The sequence below is a fragment of the Aythya fuligula genome, chromosome 4 (genome assembly GCF_009819795.1).
Source record: "Aythya fuligula isolate bAytFul2 chromosome 4, bAytFul2.pri, whole genome shotgun sequence".
Taxonomy (NCBI): domain Eukaryota; kingdom Metazoa; phylum Chordata; class Aves; order Anseriformes; family Anatidae; genus Aythya; species Aythya fuligula.
Window position 1 is genome coordinate 67,650,905 of NC_045562.1, and position 20,852 is coordinate 67,671,756.

Consider the following 20,852-nt stretch of genomic DNA (forward strand, 5'->3'; position numbering starts at 1 on the left):
TGCACTAACCTTGTGACCGTGCCCGACCGACACATAGCTTTTCTGCTGCCACTGTCCCCAAACGATTGTTTCCTTTGCGATGACAGCGCCATTAGCAGCTTATGACCCCTCTCAGGCATGACAGGCACATCTCTGCACTTCCCTGCTCTCTGCGAGTGAAACGTTGGAAGTGCCTGCGAGAGCTGCCGTACACACGAAAGAAAAGAAACCGTGCCCCAGCTGCTTGTGCATCTGCGCTGCAGTGTGGCCAGAAGGGACGCCGAGGCAATGACTTGTTTCCTTTGTTACTTCCTGTTTCCCCCCACTGTCAGTGGGCAGCACAGGCTCTGTCAGATTTCCCAATTTCCCAGAGAGGCTGCAAATCAAGCCGTGCACGCATCAAGGCTCCGTGAGACGGCAAGCCAAGCAGCGGAGGGGATTTTCCAGTGCTCGCTTGCTTCCTGGCCACCCTTCAATCAACTGCTTTCCCATGGGAGGAAAAGAAGGTGGGCTTTTTGTCTCGCAGCGTGTCTCACACCAGCAGAGGTATGGTTCAGAAACGCTGCCCATGCTTCTGAAGAGCTCGTGCTTCAGGTATTGGCACCGCACCACAACGTTATGATAAGTATTTCACCTCTGTTTTCCCCTCTATAGCTGGAGCTCGTCCTTCCCTCTCCAACTCAATGGCTATTTAGAAAGATTGCACAGCTTATACATGCTTTGGAGCAAGTCTTGTCTGTACATCTGACACCACACAAACCACAAGAGGCAATAAAATTCTTATCCAAGGGGCTTACAAAAGAGCAACAATTCTACAGGACAAGTACCAACAGCTGATGATGAATAATAAATGCCGTTGTTTTACACTGGGAACAGTATTATTTTCACTTGGAGCTCTTAAAAGAATTCATATGTTTCACTGGCTTTGTCTGGAGTTAGCCAACACCCTGGGCTAAAAAGTTCAGTTAAGACAAAAAGAAGTAGTGTATTTCAGAGCGATCAACAAAACTCACACATGCTGATATGCTGAGTAAAGCTCATCTCGTGTAGTTCAGGGAAATGGCCATGACTCTGTACTCCAGAATGGAAAGAAGTTTCTATATAATGTCTTCACTCTTTGTAAACTACTCAATAGCCAAAGTACAGAAGAAAATAACATTTTGGATACTGGCCCTGGCTACATTGGGTGTAAAAGCACCCACATGCACTCCTTCCATAACCAGGCAAAGTAGGAAGGGCAAGGGGTGTGAATTATCAGACACCTGCTGTCAGCTGAAAGGAGCAGTGTATCAAGACAACATCACGATGCTTTTAAATAAGAAGCAATACTCAGCTGACTCAGTGGTTTAATTAACACATCTTTCACAGATAAAAGCTGCAAAGAATACTACGTTTCAGTGGTTTGTGAATTAAGTTCATTTGTTCCACCCCCAGAAGTTGAAATAGGTGATACTAAGACTTAAATAGTTTAAAGCAGTCCCTCTTCTCCCACTTCTCTGCTAAGCATACTCTTCTGAGCTTGCGTGACCGTTTTGCAACCTTTATCTCTACCTCATTAAAAAAGCTATCATCAAAACGGCAGCACTGAGGAGAAGTGCAGACCAGCACTTCCGAACACCAGTTCCTCCTTCCCTTTTCTGGCGTGACACACCTTAACTTTTGGTTTTCCCCCTCCAAAGTTTGCAGCTATTAATACCATGCTCTTTGGCCTCTGCAGCCTCATTTTTAATTGCATTTCATATATCAAACATGTTCTTGAAATACCGCTTTCCCATTCTACTCTTTCTGATGTCCTCTCCCTTTCTTCACATAAGGGCTCAGAAATACAGGGTTTTTCACGTCAACTTCCAAGATCCCCTTTTGATTTTTCTGGTGATTTCCAACAGTGTCAAGAATGAATATGGAGTTAGAACAGAATCCATTTCAAACTTGCATGCACGCAAGCTAGTGTTCCAGTGAGGAACACACAAAAAAAACCACCAACAACAAACCAACAAAGAAACACCAAAAAGCCTTTATGTGTTTCACAGATGACCATTTATATGGCAGAATGGAATTTCAGCTTAATGTTCTAGACCAAACATTAATGGACTGTGTTTCAAAATCGCAAATACAGAGTCTAAATAGCCATGAGATCTTAACAGATTTGATTAACACGTCTGTCAGGGAAGTAAAAAAGGCTTAAATGTCCTCCTTCACAATGCAAAATTCAGTTTTGCAAGGAACGTTGGCATATGGTTTTCAGATCACTAACCTTCATTTGTCCCCACAAAATCAGTGGTGAGAAGAGGCCTTGCCCCAGATTAGCCCAGGGAGACTTTCAACCAAAAGGAGTTACTTCATTTCTTTAACATTATGAGATTGCACTCAGGGAGAACCAAAACATCAGAAACCAACAGACATTTGGTTTTCATTCCAGCAGGACCGCAGCTTGAGCAAGACAGTCAGTCATCTCTGCCAGTGTTAGGAACAGCTCTTGCTCCCAGTCAGAAGTAATCCCACCTCCCCCAGGTTTATGGCAAGCAGGAGCAGTACCAGACATACCCAGCGCCACACTGCCCTTGGCAGTATAAATGCACTAGGCTAGCTGAGGGGCTGAGCTGTCTCTGCAGTGAGAGAGCTTCCTCTTACTGACCACTTTACAGGAAACTGCAAGAAGGGACTGCAAATAAAAGCGGTCTGAGAAAAGCCCAGCAAGAGGCAAGGCAGAAAAATTAACAACAACAAAAAAAAAAGTATAAAAACCAATTTCCTTTAGCCACAGCGACTAGTCAGCTCAGTGGTCAGGTTCCACACAGAGTAACACAAAAGTTTATACATTTTATGTCTCCATAAAAGCCTATGGTATAGTAAGACATAAAAGCAGACTACATTCTGGTAAAATTCTACTGACTAATGAGCTTGGATCAGGAGTAGATTATTGTAATTTTTATTTATTAATTTTACCAAACCAGTTTAGTCCCAAGTTTCTTGATCATAGTGGAAAAAAACATCCAGTATATTGAACCAGAATGTATCTGTCAAGAGTACACTCTGCAACCACTAATTGTAAAAGAGTAAGGGTAAGTTACTCACCGGAATCCTTCACCTGCTAGGTAAGGCAGTCCTATGAAAATGTGAATAACCACGCATCAGAATTAATTCTGCCAGGTGACCTGCAGAATAACAGTCATAAAAATCATTAACAAAGGGGAGAAATGAAGCCAGAAACTCCAAAAACCCTCTTTCAATGCCAAACAAGTTACAGTTCTTTAAACTTCTACCATTCCCTCATTCTGCTTACTGAGGAACAGCTTAAGAGGCTTTAACAATGTATTACATTATATATATATAAATGTAACTTAGTTTAAGACATATTTACATAGCATGTCTTACTCTAGACCATTCATATACATGTCTGTATGTATAGGCATATACAGCTACAAAGTGTTGGCAGTATATGCACAGCTTGTAAAAATTGACTGAGAATCTGCAGCTGGAAGAGAAGAACTGTCTGCAAGCTGTCAATACAAGAACATTGCCGTTGACCAGATTCTCTTAATCCAGCTGGCCCTCAAAAATCCTCACTGATGTAAACAAGGATAAGCTGTAGTGATTTAATTTAGCAGAGCTTCCCTGGCATAATTTTCTTTGCTGGTGATTTCATTAGGAGTAACTGTTCAAGTTAAGTTTAACAGAATTACACTGAACCAAACGGCCCCTCAAAACTTGATAGCAACATCCATCCACCTGGAGAGTTACCTGGGTCTCAAGTCTACCCCAGTCAGACCAGAGCAGTAACACTTGACATATGCAACACTTAAAATGGAAGGCAAATTCTTAAATGCTTGCTGCTTTTCACAGTCTGTTTTGTTTTTCTTTTGTTGTTGGTTTTATGATAAATTCAAAGACACATTACCAAGACAAGATTTCCTTTCACATTTACCATTGAAGCCGGATGGATGCTCCTTTTAACAACTGGCTATACTTGAGGTTCTTGTAAAGAAGAGCGTAAAGTAAGTGCAGCCACAGTTACGAATAAGTGGTATTTTTTACCAGCATTTGTAGCACAACTTAAACGTGACTATAGTTAAAAACTATAACTAAATAACTGAAAAGCACAAATGTGATTGGCAACGTCCTATTCCTGCACGCAGTTGTGCTGCAGACAGCTGCAAAGGGAGTTTCCCCAAATATACATGTATATATCCTGAAAGTGGGAGTTTCCACAAATTATTTATTTCCCTGGCAGATTTCCTCTTTCAGATATTATGGCTGAAACCATAATAACCGCTTCGCTATTTTGTAATGAACTGCATACAATTCCATTACTAATGCACTCTATAACCGATGATTTAGCCAGCACTGTAGGACTCCAAAATAAATTCTGCCTATGTTCCAAAACACCTCTCAGTATTTAAGCTAGCAATCCGTTAGTAAATGGAACACTAAAATAAAGACTGTTAGAAATTTACAAGGGAGATTCCAATAGCCATTGCGGATTATAAAGCGTATGGGATAGGTACATTTAACCTACAGATGTCCCACTATTAAATTTGAGTCTGCTGTTAGGAAATATATTTTTTCTTCGAATTTGATTTAAATCAAGGATGTCAAGAGTACAGGTGTAAGGAAGAAAGATTGCAAAAAAGCACATTTGATGCCTACACTTATGTTCACCATTTTCTACTATTTCTAACACTAGAGCATTTCAGCGACAGACAGCATCCTCTTGAATGTTTATCAGCAAAAAAGTGCATTGAGTAAATAGATTAATTCTATCACCGATCCCAGTAACAAGTTTCTAATTGAATAAGGAGCCAAAGTTATGTCATCCATCAAAGCCCTTCAAGCTCTGTGTCCCTCTCCTGGTGGCAGTCGGTAACACTATATTGAATGAATAGACCTCTGCAGGCAAACGGCTGCAACCAGCACCGAAAGAGGAAGCTCAGCTTCTGTCAAACCCTTGGAAAACAAAACGAGACAAACATTTGCTATTTTTGTTTTGCTTATAAAGAGACTATGTGATAAAATTTAAAGACCAAGTGTAACCACAAAGACTTTCTCCATATTTTACTGCTGCACAACGCAGTAGATGGTGCTGGTTTCTAACAATGCACTGAAGCATCTCAGAGATTGCTTTTCTTACACTTGGAAACTCTGACTGTGCACCAGAATCTCAAAATACACTACTAACCATGCAACTGTAATTTATAGAATGAGACAGTCCAACTAGGCTATAATGCTAATGGACAGTCCCCACCTCCAAGAGCTTTGAAGCCTAAGCAGACAAGAGGACAGAAAGAATATATTTGCCAAAAGCTAATTTAATTAACACGTGAAGACGAGTACTGTGCCCCAGACCTCAGGCAGGTAAGTAGGTGGTGCAGAAACAAGGTTTCTTTACTTTGATTCCAATGACTGGTCCTTTTTAAAATCACGATAGGAACTTCTCTTAAAGTAAGGTGTACGAATTTTGCCACTCCCACCTCCAACCACCAAAGACTAAATCAAAGGACTGAAACAGGCTGGAGTATGCATTACAGTACCCAGGATTTAAGGTCACAGTACGTTTCATCACTTCCATGAATACTTGCTTGCCTTTATTTTAAATGCACTGGAAAGAAGATTCTCTGCAAGCCCATGCTTACCTTCTACAAAAGTTGAATTCAACTGTAACCATGTGATTACACATAACTGGGATTTTAGGGGAGAGGGAAGTTGCATAAAATACACCTATAACTATATATAGATATAAATACATATGTATATTAATTCATTTTAAAATGGTGTATAGTATAAACTCAAGCAACCTTACTAGGCTTCTTAGCAAGATGAGCTACAGAGGATACCTCACCCTTGTGCACTGTTCTTCCTAAAAGTTTCCTTTGCAAAGCTCTTTCAAAGCAGCACAGCCAGACCCCTTATGGAGCTGAACTGGCTGTAGTAGAAGTGCACTCTTCCTTACAACGTCCAAAATCTCGTGTTTTGTGCCCTGCCTAGAGCCTGTGGCCGTGATCTCCAAGGAGCCTGTGCAGCGTGCTTCCATTTCCAAGCTCTGGTATTCCACAGAACGCAAGGTTTGGCTTACAGATGGAGCATGTAGTGTTTCAGCAGAAGCTTTTACAGTATTTATGGAGTATCTTGCTTTTAAACACACCCTGGATATTCTTAAGCCCTTATAAATACAAACCTCTTTCTGTACACAATGAAGGACTGAAACTGGATCTCACTTGCACAAAAGAAATTAAGGAATCGGGGTCAGTGGATTAGTCTTGTTTCAAACTAACAAATCAAAGCTGACATCTCTGCGTGCAGTAAACACAGCAGCTCTCCCAGACCCAAGCCAAATGACTGACCGTATGGACCACAGATGCACTGATTCAGCTGCATGTTTCTGGCACCACAAAACAGAAGCTGTACAGATGCTGAGCTCTAAGGAAGAAGCTGCTGTTTCTGCACGCTGTTTAAAACATGGTATTTGTGACACTTCATATAGGATGGAAACCATACAGGCAGATACACAAAGTCCTCTAAAAAACTGCACTTACCAGAGTGTGAACACGTATTGCAAGTGTGTTTGGATCTACAGTCCTGAAAAGAACTCTCAGCTGTAGAGGCATGCTAGGAAGTGTAAGAAGTGCATTAAACACTGCCCAGAAAGGCTCTCCTTCCTCCAGGAAACACCAGACGAGCTTACAGAACACGACAGTCATCTGATGTTAGGCAGTGAACCGCTATGTTAATGAAGGGCACTGCCCTGTACCTCTGGGGGAGACCAAAACCTAGCAGTCCTAACACTTCCAACTAAAATTCCCCCATTACATACATGAAAAATGTGTCTACCAAATTTTGTAACATATTTCCAAATTTGGCATCACGGGTTAGCAAAGGTGCTAATAGTCACAAAGGCGCACAGTTTATGAGATAAACCATTAGAGATGCATCTTTGACAGCCTAAGTAATTTTTGCTCCCAAGAATCACCGTCATGCAAAGAAAAATTACAAAAAGCAGCTGGATTATTTGCTGTTTCTTATCACACCAAAGAAACAAAAGCACCATTACAGTTATCAAAAGGAAATCCTGGAAAATAGCTTGTTTTAGCTTGTAGAACTGCAAACTCTTTCCACCTCCTGCTATAAAAGTTATATTCCACCTATACACGTGCATGTTTATATGCATACACTATGTATATATATTCATATGTAAGAATAAAATCTATTATTTCAAAAGAAACACCTTTAACGAAGAGCAGCATAATACTGCAGCTTTGATTAACAACAGCCTTGCATTTGTGGCTCTTCTGTTTTTCTTGGAAGAGCCGTGAACAGATGGCGGCTAGGTTAGTCCAGCTAGAACATGGGGCCAAATTTTTCTAACTATATAAACAAATACATCCATTTTTATTGGCATCTAAGCAAGGATAAATATTAAGATATCAGAGATGTATTGTTCCTCCTCCAAAAGCCTCTTCCCCATAAGTAAAAAAGAAATGAAGAAAGAGCAGCAACTTACAGTTTCATAATCTTCTTAAATAAGTCAGATTCTTCACAAGATTTAATAATAATTGTCTATTTTTTAAATGCAGACAAAAGACAACTATAATAAGTTACTAAAGAATACAAAAAAAGTGTTGTGGTTTGTTTAATGGGCAAGAGGAACATAACAAAATTACTGCACTTCACTTCCTTCCTCTCCTGTGTAGTCTACCTGAGAACCAGCAACTGGCGTGGCACGAACAAAAGCAATGGGCACAAACCCTGTGACAGTTACAGCTTAAAGCTCTTCAAGTTTGGATTTTTTGATCATTTGGAACGCTATGTAGTTTTCTTTACAATTTTCCATTCCACTTTGATAGAGATGCAACCATTTGGTTAGAAATTACAAGGAATCTGCTCCCCAAGGCCCACCATGCCTTTTGGTATTTTGGCTGTTCTACAGAACACCACCCTCACTTCTCATCCCAGTACAAGTTTCCCTCTCCTCTTGCTAGGTGAGGTTGCTGAAATATTGCAACATAAAGCCATCAGACCTTAAGCACTACGTCACACTAAGTCATGAATAGTGGCATAGTTTATCTGCTTCTTAGCACAGGACATTAGGAACACCTCAGGTTTATATTTGCTTTTCACTTGGACTTCCTGCCTGATTATCAAGCCAAGTTCTTTTTTCGTCATCACTGCTCAAAAAGCTAAAACCCCAACAAGAAGAAATTAGAAAAAGGAAAGGAAGCCTGGTGAACATCACTACCGCAAGCGGTACAGACTGTGTGGGAGGCAGGGCTTTCTCACAGGTTGTCTGTGACTGGAACAGCTTCTGCTTCCACGAGGCAAGAATGACACCTCACAACTCCTGACCCATGTGCCAGGTGTACTTCTTCCACGTACCTTAACACAGACCCAGAGCACTTAAAGCAAGCTCCTACCAGAGTGCTAGACTACACATCTTGTGTCATTTCCTCAGGGCTGCAAAAATGACAGAGAATAAGTAACACACGGCAGCCTGGTGACTCGGCGTGCTGACCAGAGCGGTGGAAGTGGCACAGATCCACCCATTCGTTCATTTCCCCCTTCCTGGCTGAAATGGAAGAGGCCATCCCAGGAAGGATGGGAATTGACCAGGACCTCCAGCTGAAGAGTTTCAAGCAAAAAGCCTTCTGCCTGCCACATTTTGTCCCAAAGATGCTGTTGCAAATCCCTCCTGCTTGCCTTTCTCTCAACAGGCGGAAAACACTGATCAAGTACCATCCCCTTTGAAGGAAGGCCTCCAGTCCTGAAGAAGATTCCTAGCTCCCAGCTCAACAGCAGGCTGACTGCTGCTAGGTCATTACTCAGCAGCACGACATCGTTGCAGCCCATTAGACCAGAGGTTAGTACATCTTCAGGAATTAACATCTTCACTAATCCCTTGCACCACCTGGCAGCCTGATGTTGCTGGGGAGCTGAATCATGCAGAGCAAGGGCAGAAACAGCATCGGTGGAACTGCCACGTTACCCCGGCGGTCCTGTCGCTCTGCCAGGCTGGGAGGAGGAGAAACACCATGCAGGGGATGCCATGGCGCCGTGGAGGAATGGTTGGGCACCAATCCAACAGATACCTGCAGGGCTTAATCGCTTTGATACCACTCAGTACCGCATGCATTTGGAAATTCCATCTTATCAGCGTTGCTGCCGCTGTTACTGCAGCGGTTATCTGTACCTCGAAGCTAAGTATGGGATGCTCAGCAAATCCACATGTTCTCTGATAAGCTTTTAATTAGCCCCTTCAGCCACTTAGGTCAGCATCTTTCTGAACTCCAGCCATTTCACCACAGCTGTGATATCTGCCCAGGCAGAGAAATAAGGGCTTTTTTTTTTTTTCCTGGGGGAAAAAAAGTTTTTAAAAATGACTCACTGAGGCTTTGAGCTCAGAGGGAAAAAAGAATTTCACTGTGAGTTCTTCTCATAACAGCTACTCATAAATACAATGATTTCCTCTATAAGTGGCTAGAGAATAGCTACGCTCTCTCCTTCTGTTCTCCTACTTTAACCTTAAAAGCATACTTAGAGCATTCCTCTTTCCCTTCCAAATTTCCCTCCCCCCCCACTGCACAGTCACACACCAAGCATTTATCTAGCATAACCCCAGCACCCTGCCATGCTTAATTGACTGCTGAATAAGAGTACCCACACAAGCTTATTGATGGGATAGATTTGGGCATGGGATAAGTTTGGGCCAGGCTATCCATCAGCCTACTGTTTGCACAGGTTCTCCTAAATCCAGGACCACAACTCCATCGTATATAATGCCACTGGTATTCCTGCTCTTTGGAGAGAAGTACCAATCTTACAGCAAGACATCTTTGCCCTCGCTGCAAAGGGTATTTTGACTTCTCAGAAAACCCTTTTTAGTTCCTGTAGCATATATTCACCTATTCTTGTTAAACACAAGTCTCTGGTTCGGAATCACAGGTACGTATTGTCCCAGACAGCAAACAGCAGAGACAACACTGGAGTGCCCCATGCTCTGACAGGGGATGCCCACTCCGACAGCAGGAAGTGTATTTCCCCTACAACATGTCCAAGAGGCTGTATACAGAAATCCCACTCCACTCACAGAATTGCACAGTTAAAACTGTGCCGTACTTTGGAAATGCACCTATTTGGCTCAAAAACAGAGACTGGTTAACTGACTGAAAAGGAACAGTGAAAAGCTCCGATGTTTAAGCCTGACTGATTCAAGAAAGGCACTTACCAGTTACAGGTTCTCAGCAGCTGTGCAAAACAGGACACTTTTGCCTAAACATAGCTCAGAGGGCCTCATTTTGATTAGCAAAGTTTACAGATAGGATAAGTCTCGATTTAGCAAATTATAAGCTTTTCCTCTGTCCATAGGACCTTTAGGCTTACAGGCTAGGTTTCTTTGTGCTAGATTTCTCTCTGCATCATTAACAGGACAAAGTAGAAAAATACAAATTTTTCTAGGAATCCAGGAAAGTACAGAAAACAAAGCAAAGGAGGAGACTAGCTCTCACACAAGCCTACATACCTGAAGTATACAGTTTTATTAACACAAGGAAAAATGAGAAGCAGACTTCAGTTGGTCAAAACTGTGCAATTGCTCAGTTTGGATAGAGGCGCACGGTATGAGCTAGCGATGTCCAGCAACAGCCTGGGCTGTCTCTGCAGTCAGGCCATACCGCAGTGCTCCAAGAGAAGGGATGCTCTCGCTTGAAACAACTGCCTTACACCTGTAACACGTCAAACTCAGCATCTTCAGTGTATATAGCAAGTTCCAGCTCGATGTAGAACAGTTATGTGACATGTTGGAATAGGATTACCCTTCAGCACCGTCAGGGTAACAATTTACACTTTTTAGTAGGGTTGTCACAAGATTAGGGAGTAGGAGTTTAAGCCTCTGCTGCTTGGTTGCAGGAACCAGCTCTCACGGTTAGCTACGTTCTCGTTTGAATGCTAACCTCAGCACTTACACGCACGCAAGCAACTTCTGCTGAACCGAAGGGGAACTAAGGAGACCGAGATGAAATTTGTAAGGACAGGGCATTTAAACCAAAGCTTTTTACTTCATAGGAGGGTTTTTAAAAGTTTTGCAAATATTCCAATGGAGAGATTGTCCCTTACTCATCTCAAAATGGTAAGAAGTATGTGAAGTGTTGAAAAGTGATTTAAGAGAGCTAATAAAACGTGAGATTAAGGACCATTTCAAAGAGGATTTAATTTGGAATAAGATTTGCATGTAGATCCTGAAAAGAAATTTTGGATCAAATCTAGTTTCTACTTTTATGCTGTAACGCCCAAAATCAGAGCTCATGAGACATTTAAACTCAAAATGAGCTTTGGGTTTTTTTCTCTCCTCAATAGACTACCATTTATTTAATAGGAAAATATGCAAATATTTATAAAAATGACTGTTTCCAGAATGATGATTAATTTCTATCACTACACTAGCCGAAGTTAAAAATAGAACAGGGAAACAAAGCTTCCTACTGAACCACATTCATTTTTTTCTTCTTCTTTCAGTCTTTCAAGTCGTATTTAACCAGATAACACGGAGGTATTCACAACAATCTACTTCCTCTGCTCTTCTTATTTGTTACTAAATGGTTATTACGTGAAAAATGAAAATGAAAACACATTTTTACATTTACTGGAATCTGCTGCAGAATCTGATACGCTGCCCTAAAGTGCTCCATAAAGAAAAATAGAGACATTCCAGTGACTGACTTCAGCACAGAAAGGCTCTCCTGAAGAGAAGGAAGCTTATTTGTCTGGAGAAGAACTGAACATGAAAGTGGAAATTGACGTGTTAAGCGAGATTTCCCTCCTCCAAGGGTTCTTGGTTTTTGTTTTGCATAGCTTTAAATGAAAACCTCAGTGCTAATACAAGACAAAGCTGGAGTTATTTAAAGTCACTTCAGTGTAAGAACATTTAGAATTCAGTGTTGCTTTTGGGTTTTGTTTAAAGATTAATATTGCACAGCAGAGGTTCATGGTTCATCTGAAGAGGCAGACAGCACATGAATCTACACCTGGCCTTTTTTCCAGTCTGTTAAAGCAGATTAGCACCCAAAGATGCAGCGCAGCTGGCAGCTCCAGGGTGGCTGACCTGAACAACGAGGAGGTGCATTAACACTCAGAGTCACAATGGAGATGGGGTGACCAAAGCCCACCCTAAATTCACATTCTTGTCCTCACAGAGAAAACTCACGCATGCAGACTACTTTCCAAAGATCCAGCATGCTGCATTTTTTGACCATATTAGTACTAAACCTAGGAATCCTAAATCTTCCTACCTGTGTCTACTATCCTCCCTCCTCTCTTTGTTTGGATCTGCCACATACTTCTGAGAAATCTTTTGCTTTTAGTCACGTCTCTGTTATGCAGAGATCACCTTTCATGATGCGTCTTGCAGCACACTTCCCATCAGCTCTTCCTCTAGCCAACAACTGAAACACAAGGATCGTTGAGGCAGCAACAGATCCAGACATGCACACTGGTGCCATAGGACTCGCAGCCTTTTCTTTCCGAATACTGTCAGAATCAGGGATGAGGAAGGTAATTAATTAAAGCTCCAACATGCAGGTTGTTTTTCAGCAAGATGAGACTAAGAGCTTAACTGGAACTCAGTGTTCAGACAGGGTGCTGGATTTTGCAAACGAGCTGCAAGACAAGAGATGAGCTGTAACAAAGGCAGTGGTCACAACACTAAGAACTGGGGCCTTTAATAAACTTCTGGTCAAGGTGTTGCTGCTCCTGCTTTGCTCTAGGAGTGAACAGCTGCTGTCTTGAGGTACGAGCCAGTTTTGTGGGAGGTTTTTGTTTTTTTATTTTAAAACTCACTTAGTTATAGCGAAACTGACACAGTGCCTGAATTTTAGCAGTATTGCAGTGCTGCTCCATCTGTGCAAACAACACACCAGAGCTGCACAGCACAGTTAAAAATAACTGGTAAGATCAAAGAGTCGATCCATTTCCAGTCTTTCTGTCACCCCGTTCATTCTGACAGAGGAAGGAGAAAGCAAGCAAAAACCCCCACCTCTGCCTGGAGGCTCCGTCACAGCCTGTTACCATTTCTGCAAGTATGCTGAAAACAGCCAAAAGACAGCGATGCAGCAACCAGGCAGGGGGAAGGAGGGAACGGGAGGTGAGCAAACAAATCACCCTGACATGATGACCACCCTAACATGGGTGTTCAATGAGTGTATGTAGCAGAAGACAGATGCTGTGATGGCATCTGCTTTATGGGGCAAAAACAATGCTGTCTACACAGAAACCCTGACTGAATTCTACCTCTGAAGAACTGAAGTAATTTAGAAACTGCCAGCTCTGCAAAAGTACCCAAAGCATTGGAAAAGCATCTTTATTTGTCATGTTTAAGAAGCACAAAATGTTGCCAACCACTAAATTTGAGTCTCAGTTCTTTTAAGGCTCCAGCTACTATGTTGAGAGATTTTAGGATTTTTAAAAGAGCATGTTATCCTTCAGTTGGAGGAAAGACTGAAAACATACAGTGCACAAACCCTGCAAAAACTGAGTAATAAATGCTTGCTTAAAATATATGCAACTCTCTCTTCTTAGAGACCTCACTCATTACCTCTTTATATTTGTCTAGTGTTCCTATCAAAAAACATAGAATTCTAAAATTTGGGGAAATATTACTCAGTGATGCCACCAGATTTCTTAAAAAAAAAAAAAAAAAAAAAAAAACAACAACAACAAAAAAACTAAAGCTCTTATTTTGCTCAGTTGTTGCTCCTGTGTGAGTTCTGATGGAAATTCCATTTTCATGTTTTGAGGAAACAAACAAGACATCTTTCATTCCAGATCGAAGAGCTCTTACTGGTGAGTTCATGATTAAGGGCACAAATCCAAGTTTCTCCTAGTAGTCTCTTATGGTGAGGCTGCAAGGATAATGAAATCAAAGCCTTGATTAAATATGCTCGCTGAGTTTTCTGTTTGGGGATTGCAATATATCCCTGCACTGAAACAATCAAGAACACCAATGAAGTGTTCTACAGTTGTATATGTGTTTTCTGCATGCGTGTGCTCTGTATCAATGCCTACATAAATTAGAGTCAGACATACTTAAAGAACAGAACTCAAAATTCCCGTCTTCCTGACCTAAAGTATCCAAGGAAATGGTCTACAATCACAAAAACATGTACTTATAAGATACAGTAGAGTGATTGCATGTAACTATGGAAAAACAAATCATTTACCTTTTAAAAGCATACAGATGCAAAGCCAGCTTGAATTAGGAAGTTCCTTATTTCACAACTTAACACTAGAAGAGCATGAGAGAGGGGAAAAAGTTAGAAAGGTACACGCATTCCCTGGAGGATGATACATGCCTCGTGATGGAAGTGCACCTACTGATATGCTAGGCCAGAATGATCCTGATGGTACGTGATTAATGGTGTACAATTTGACAGTCAGTATCATAATTTAGCAAATGCAAAATATGAAAGCTTTCACGATAATGAGTTGAACAGTGAGAGTTTTCAAACAAAGAGGATGAAAATAAGAGTTTCCTAGGCATCTAGTGGTAGGACTAGAGGAAATGGCCTCAAGTTGCGCCAGGCGAGGTTTAGATTGGAAATTAGGAAGAAATTTCTTCTCAGAAGGAGCAGTCAGGCACTGGGACAGGTTGCCCAGGGAGGTGGTGGAGTCACCACCGTCCTGTTCAAGGAAAGGTTGGACCTGGTGGTTAGGGACAGGGTTTAGTGGGTGACATTGGTAGTAGGGTGACAGTTGGACCAGATGATCTTGGAGGTCTTTTCCAACCTTCCTGATTCTATATTCTGTATCTTGTCATTTTATCTGTGGTCTTTCCAGAAAGGTAAGATTACAAGGAAGTAACAGGTCTGCCTTTCCTACCTCTCTGCAACCACAGATAGAAAGATTAATCCAGAAACAAAATGCAGCAAGCAGGTACTCCTAAAGATAGCCAAAGGATTGCTTCTTTCAGGCCAGCTAGCTAGCTCAGCAATTTACAACAATTTTGGTAGACAGATCCAGGCTGTGCACTTTCACAAGGCTAAGATTTGCCAGAACAACGTTAGGGAAAAACTTGAGAGAGCGCACTAGGTACAGATCGGAGTCCCTGAATCAGTCTGCTTAAACTGGCCTGTGATGGCAGAAGGAAGAAGCGTTACAGTAGCTGTGCAAGCTATTCTCTTCCCTCCTCCTAAATGATAATTAAAAAAAGCTTGTGGAAGCTGCAGAGACAAGCATTGCTAAGGACAGATTTGATTTCTGAGCAGAAAACTGTAATTCCTTCTCTGACTTTCCTGCACTGTACATTGCCTTTAAATATCATTCTGCCAAAGACATCCAGATATGCGTAACTGCTGCAATGACACCTAGGAAAAGAACTGGGTCATTACTATAAATGAGCTGGCAAGCGAGTAAACTAAATAGGTTATTTGTTGCTAGCATGGTGGGATAGAGGGAGCACATTCAGGTTTGTTTCCATAGGAAGCCATGTCTCTGCATTCTTCCCTAATTATTACTTGGCCTTGTTTAGAATTCATCCCTGGCCTGAGGAAAAACAGTTTTCAGATTCCTGCATGCGTTAAATGAAACGTGGACTCTTCAACCCCACTTCTTTTTAATAAAAGAAAAATGAGAAAGACAACATAGGAGCTCACGGATAAGAGACAAGAACAAAAAACAACAACCTTCAAATAACTCTTGGAGCAATCCTGTGGAGAAGCACATTGCTCTTAGAAAGCACAGTGCATTGAGAATTCTGTTACATGCTCTGGTCCAGTCATCAGGCTTCAGCAAGCAATCTGATGAGAGGCATGCTTGGACTATGCAGCACGGGAAGTAATTCCTTAAGGCTAACAGTGATACCCCAAACCGAACAGAACTTCAGTGCCTTCAATTCTTTCCTCAAAACATCACACAAGGTATAGCTTGCTAGACATTTGGGCATTAAGACCAGTGGAAGAGGTGCTAACGAGAGTTAGCAATGGTCCATAAATATGAAAGGAACTGGCTCTGATAAATGTACATGAGAAAAGAGTGTAAAAAATGCGCACTCCCTTTAGCACTGTATGTATGAAAATGTGCTGTCCCTCTCTTGCTGCCTCAGGTCCCTCTGTGTCCAGGCTCATCTCTCCCATCTTCTCTCCTGACACTGTTGACTCCGTTACAGGTTCAAATGCAAAAACACAGCAATGTCATCAGGAAGTGCATTTGTGGAATAAATTCACCTTAAAAAGGGCAAGAAACATGCAAGACAAGACAGTTCATGACTTGCTATGCAGGCCAGTAATAGCTATCTATAAGGTTGTTTTCTCTCCTACCTCAGAAATCCCCATCAAAAGACTAAAGGCATTGTGGCAGAATCATTGTATCGATACTTTCGCATCTAAACAAAACCAGCTCACTGGAAGTCCCCAGATAAATCCCTTGATAAATTCCCACACTTGTTTGCAGGGCTACCCATCGATTCTACTGAGAGCCTGAGCAACCATGAAACACCCTGCCAGATCTGGTAGAAGTAACAAGCCAAGATCCTGATCCTACAACCATACAGATAATCGGTTTTGCAAGTAATAGGGTACTCACATCTGCAAGTACTTTTAAGATCAGGGCTTAAGCCAGGAGCAACTAATTGACACAATGCTTGCAGGGCTGCACATTCCAAATGACTTAAGAAACTGCTGGATAAACTGGCAAGAGTGAGAGTTACCCAAACAGACTGGACGAAATGCCAGCACCAAGTACACGTCGTCAAGTCAAAACTCATTCCCCTCCATTACCACAGCCTCATTGTAGTGTAACGCACGGCAATAAGTGCATTAACAACCTGAGGGCTACGGGGTGAGGCACACACAACACAACCACCAGAGGCTGAGTGTCAAAAGGGCTTTTCCTACAGGTAAAACGACAAATGCATACATTTGGTTTACATTTTTGATCATCCATGTTTCTTTCAACGTTACAAGACAGAAGTTAACAGATCTTAATGAGTTTCCATTCTTACTGTTGACTATCAAAGTGGCTGCGATGTTTGGTTTTCCACCGAAGGAGGCTACTACATGTCCATTTACGTAAAAATTTGAAGTAGGAGACTTTTCTTGCTACCTCTTTTTCTGTAGGGTAACTAAGTTTTCTAACAAATTAGATTTAAAGCCTGGTCTTAAAAGACCACAAGTCCAGGGGTTTACCTGCATGTGGCATCTTACAGATTCAGTCAACTGATCAGACTGGCCTCAAACACCCGGTGTTTGTCACTCAGACAGCCCTGCCAGAGATGCCTGCAAGAATTCATCTGTGGATTCATTCTTGGTGGTTTGAACACTTCAAACTTTTTCCAGAACTGGCATCTCTGTATCTCCCTCATTTACAACTTCCAAAAAAAAGCTCTTTGTTAGCTGGATTTTTTAGAATGAAATTTGTCATGCTTTATGGAGAAGTTTGTGGAGAGCTGGGAGATCTCAAAAACGAAAAACACACAAACAGGAAACAGCGTTTAACCCACCGCTAAGCTGACCCAGCACTGACTCCCCAGGAATGGAATATTGGCAAGGGGTATCTATTAATCAGCTCTCTTGCAACAGCAGGATAGCTCCAAAATACAGTAACAGGAAGGGAAAGGAACATGTGTTATGCCTAAAAGAAAAACAGCAAGTTAGGTTTAGTTCCAACTGTAGCTTGAAGGAGGTATCTGAATGAAACAAACTGCAGAGGCTCCTGCTGTACCTGTCCTGTACGCATAAAGGTAAGAGCAAACAGAGGAGGTGTATCATTCAGCCATTCATTCGTTTCATACCCTCTTCCCCCAGCCATAAATCACTGAGAGCAGAGTGAAAGTGGACATTTTGTTTCTCACAGTAGGAAATGCACCAGTTGAATGCAACTAACTTCACACAGGAAGCTCAAGTCCTGCCTGCGTGCAGGCCAGCCGGGGCGCATGCACCAGCAGGAGCGGCTCTGCGGCACCGCTGGCCTGCGACAGGGAGCAAGGATGGTCCCGTCCCACCACTGACCCATGGCAAAGGGGCCTTGGCGGATGGGCTGGGAGGAGGGGAAGCGTGTACCCACTTTCAGGATATCACTATTATTTGTTACCAGTTTCCACTGATCACTTGTGGGTCAGAAGTTGATGAATTAAATAAGCATGAGCCATCTGTCCTTGCTCTCTGCAGACACAAAACCACGCTCCAGGCAGAGCCTACACCTGAAGCTGAGCAGGAACCACAAGCCTCGACCGAGAGGGCAGCGTGAACCAAACCAGTCTTGAAGGAGATGACAAGGCTAAAGAAAACACCGTTGAAGATGCAGTTGCAATCCGCGTTTCATCTTGAAGAGCTCCTGCCTCATCCTCGAGCACACGCTGTGCGTTATCACTGCAAACCCGCTAGGAAACCGCCCCTGATGCTCACAGCACGCCACCAACACCGCGGCTCGGCTGAAACCGGGCATCGCCTTCACCCGGGGAGGTACGAGGGGCTTTGTCCCCCTGCCCCACAGCCCGGGGGGACACGGGGCAGCCTCCTGAGGGAAGCCGCCGGCCGCGGGCACCTGAGGGAGCCGCCGGGGAGATGGCGGCGGCGCCGGGCGCGGGCACGCCCTCACGCCCCACACGAGGGCTCCTCCGCGGCGGCCGTGCCCCGCCAGAGCCTCCCCGGGAGAAACGAGAAGGGAGAGGGGGAAAGGGAGAGAGGAGAGGGGCGAGGAGAGGGGAGCGGAGAGCCGGCAGCACGCGTGGGGCTCCCCCTGAGGCGAGGCGGCGGCCCCGCGAGGGGAGCGCTGAGGGAGGAGGGCGCGGGGGCAAATGGCGGCTGGGCGCTGAGGGGAGCGGGGCTCTTACCTCAGCTGGGCTCCGGCTCGGCTCCGCCAGCGGCCGCTCAGCCCCGCTCCGGGCAGAGCCCGGCCCCGCACGGCGCTCGCCGCGCCCAGCGCCCAGCGCCCGCCCCTTCCTTCACCTGCCGCCTCCCCCGGCCCTGCCCGCGAAGGAGGGAGCCGGGGTGGCGGTGGAAAGCCCCGCCGAGGGGGTCGCGCCTCGCCGGGCTCCCTCAGAGCCGCCGCCATTGTGGCCCGGTGCCCCCCGGCCCTGCCCGGTGTTGGCACAAGTCGCAGCTCCCGGCCCCCGGTCTCTGCCATCCCCTGCGGGCAGGTGCTCCCCACACAGAAGGGGCTTCCCAGCCTTTGGGATCCCCAGCTGATAGCAGGGTGACCCGCACGGACCTTGGTCCCTGCCTGGAGGATGCCAAGGCTGAGGGGAAAGCTGCTCGTAAAAGGAGCTGCTTGTAAAACATCTGCAAATCACAGGTTTGTTAAGGTCGGAAAAGACCTCCAAGATCATCTGCTCCAACTGTCCTACCACCAATATCACCCACCAAACCGTGTCCCCAAGCACCAGGCCCAACCTTTCCTTGAACACCCCCAGGGACAGTGACTCCACCACCTCCCTGGGCAACCCGTCCCAATGCCTGACCGCTCTTTCTGACAGAAATGTCTCCTCATTTCCAGCCTGAACCTCCCCTGGTGCAACTTGAGGCCATTCCCTCTGGTCCTATCACTACTTGAGAGCTGGCATGTGGTCAGAAAGGTATTTGTAAGCAGTCTAAAAGGTGACTTAAATATTGATAAGAAAACGTTCATTTCATTCTCATATATGTTCATTTAAGACGTGATTTTATTTCATTCATACCTCGGGGCTGTTGCTTTTCCATTTTCCTTTTATTACTTCCCAGATTTCTTTTTCTAGCTGAAAACAAAACAGAAGCAAAAGAAATGTTTTTCTTTTAAAACAAGTAGAAAAATGAAAAATTAAAGTGACACTTAAAAATATAGAGAAGAAAAATACAAAAAAAAAAAAAAGTTTAGCAATTTAGAATGCATTTTCCATCTTGTAGAAATGACACACCAAGTAGTAGTGCTAGTGTGAAATCAGTATTGTGAGAGGTACACAGCACACACCTTTAACTCCATTTACTTCTGTAACAAGAACAGAAGTGAAAAAGCACTTCATAAAGCATTTCTATCTAAAACACTGATATTGGCGTAATTCTTCAGATTTATTTGAATAAAGAGCGGCAGGTCCTTTGCTGATTACCCAGCTAATATTTTAAGTTAGTTTTAAAGCCCTTAACCTTTACAATAGCAGTAAATGGTTTCTGTGGTCAGAGAACACAGTGGTGCGGTATTTCCCATGAGTGCCATTTATTAGTATTTCTCTGTCATTCATAAATTTTTGAAGTATGAGGCAGCAAAAAGAATCAGACAATCATTTTCTGAACACAAAAGGGATGGCTCTTGGTCTGTGAAACAAAGCCCTGTGCTGTAGGTACAGCAGAGACTAGCAAAAGCTGGCTAGGAAATGCGGGTTAGCGTTGAGCCTTGACTGATTTAGAGCATAAGTACCGTGCTGTTTACACCTACCACCTGATCTGCTGGAGTCTTTATGTAAAGAAAAACATCACTTCAGAGTACAAGGGAGTAATTGCACTGGCAGAGCCTAAGGAAAATGAAGTGCCTTAAGCTTTCCCACGACATGTGTCTTGGCTGCAGCCAGCACCAGCCTTTTCCCCGGCCTTAGCTTTCCTTTGCAGAAGGACTGACAGCTGTGCACAACCGTGGGCAGGCTGTATAACGTGAATAAGTCCCATGAGAAGACCGCAAGAGGGAAAGCTGCTTGTGTGCAACACTTCCACTAAACTCAGCGTGAATTCTGTGTCAGAACATCCTGACTTGTTTGGTGGAAATTACAGCAATTATTTTCCTGTCTGACTGAATCCAGAACTTTTAGTCTCCAGAGAAGACGGATTAGTGCACTGAAAGCACTGAGCTAAAGCAGGTGCAGGGAACCTTCATGTTGTTGGCTGAGTATGCCCAGTGACTTCATTTTATACGGTACAGCCCAGGATTAAAATCAG

At 43.5% G+C, this 20,852-nt stretch overlaps 1 protein-coding gene across 2 annotated transcripts in view; it reads right to left on the reverse strand.

Annotated features, from left to right (window-relative positions):
• SH3BP2 (SH3 domain binding protein 2) overlaps window positions 1-18,832 on the reverse strand; it is a 37,006-nt gene extending 18,174 nt beyond the window's left edge. The window contains exons 1-2 of one of the 2 annotated variants that reach the window (XM_032187510.1): window positions 18,785-18,832; window positions 3,055-3,134 (exon numbers count right to left, since the gene is read on the reverse strand). Coding sequence is in view for 1 of the 2 variants with exons in the window: in XM_032187509.1 (XP_032043400.1) it covers window positions 10-119 (110 nt within the window). In the remaining variant the exon portion in view is untranslated. Of the gene's footprint in view, window positions 1-9; window positions 283-3,054; window positions 3,135-18,784 lie in introns of those variants that run through there. The other variant, XM_032187509.1, reaches the window with a different exon arrangement.
• Window positions 18,833-20,852: the final 2,020 nt, after the last annotated feature.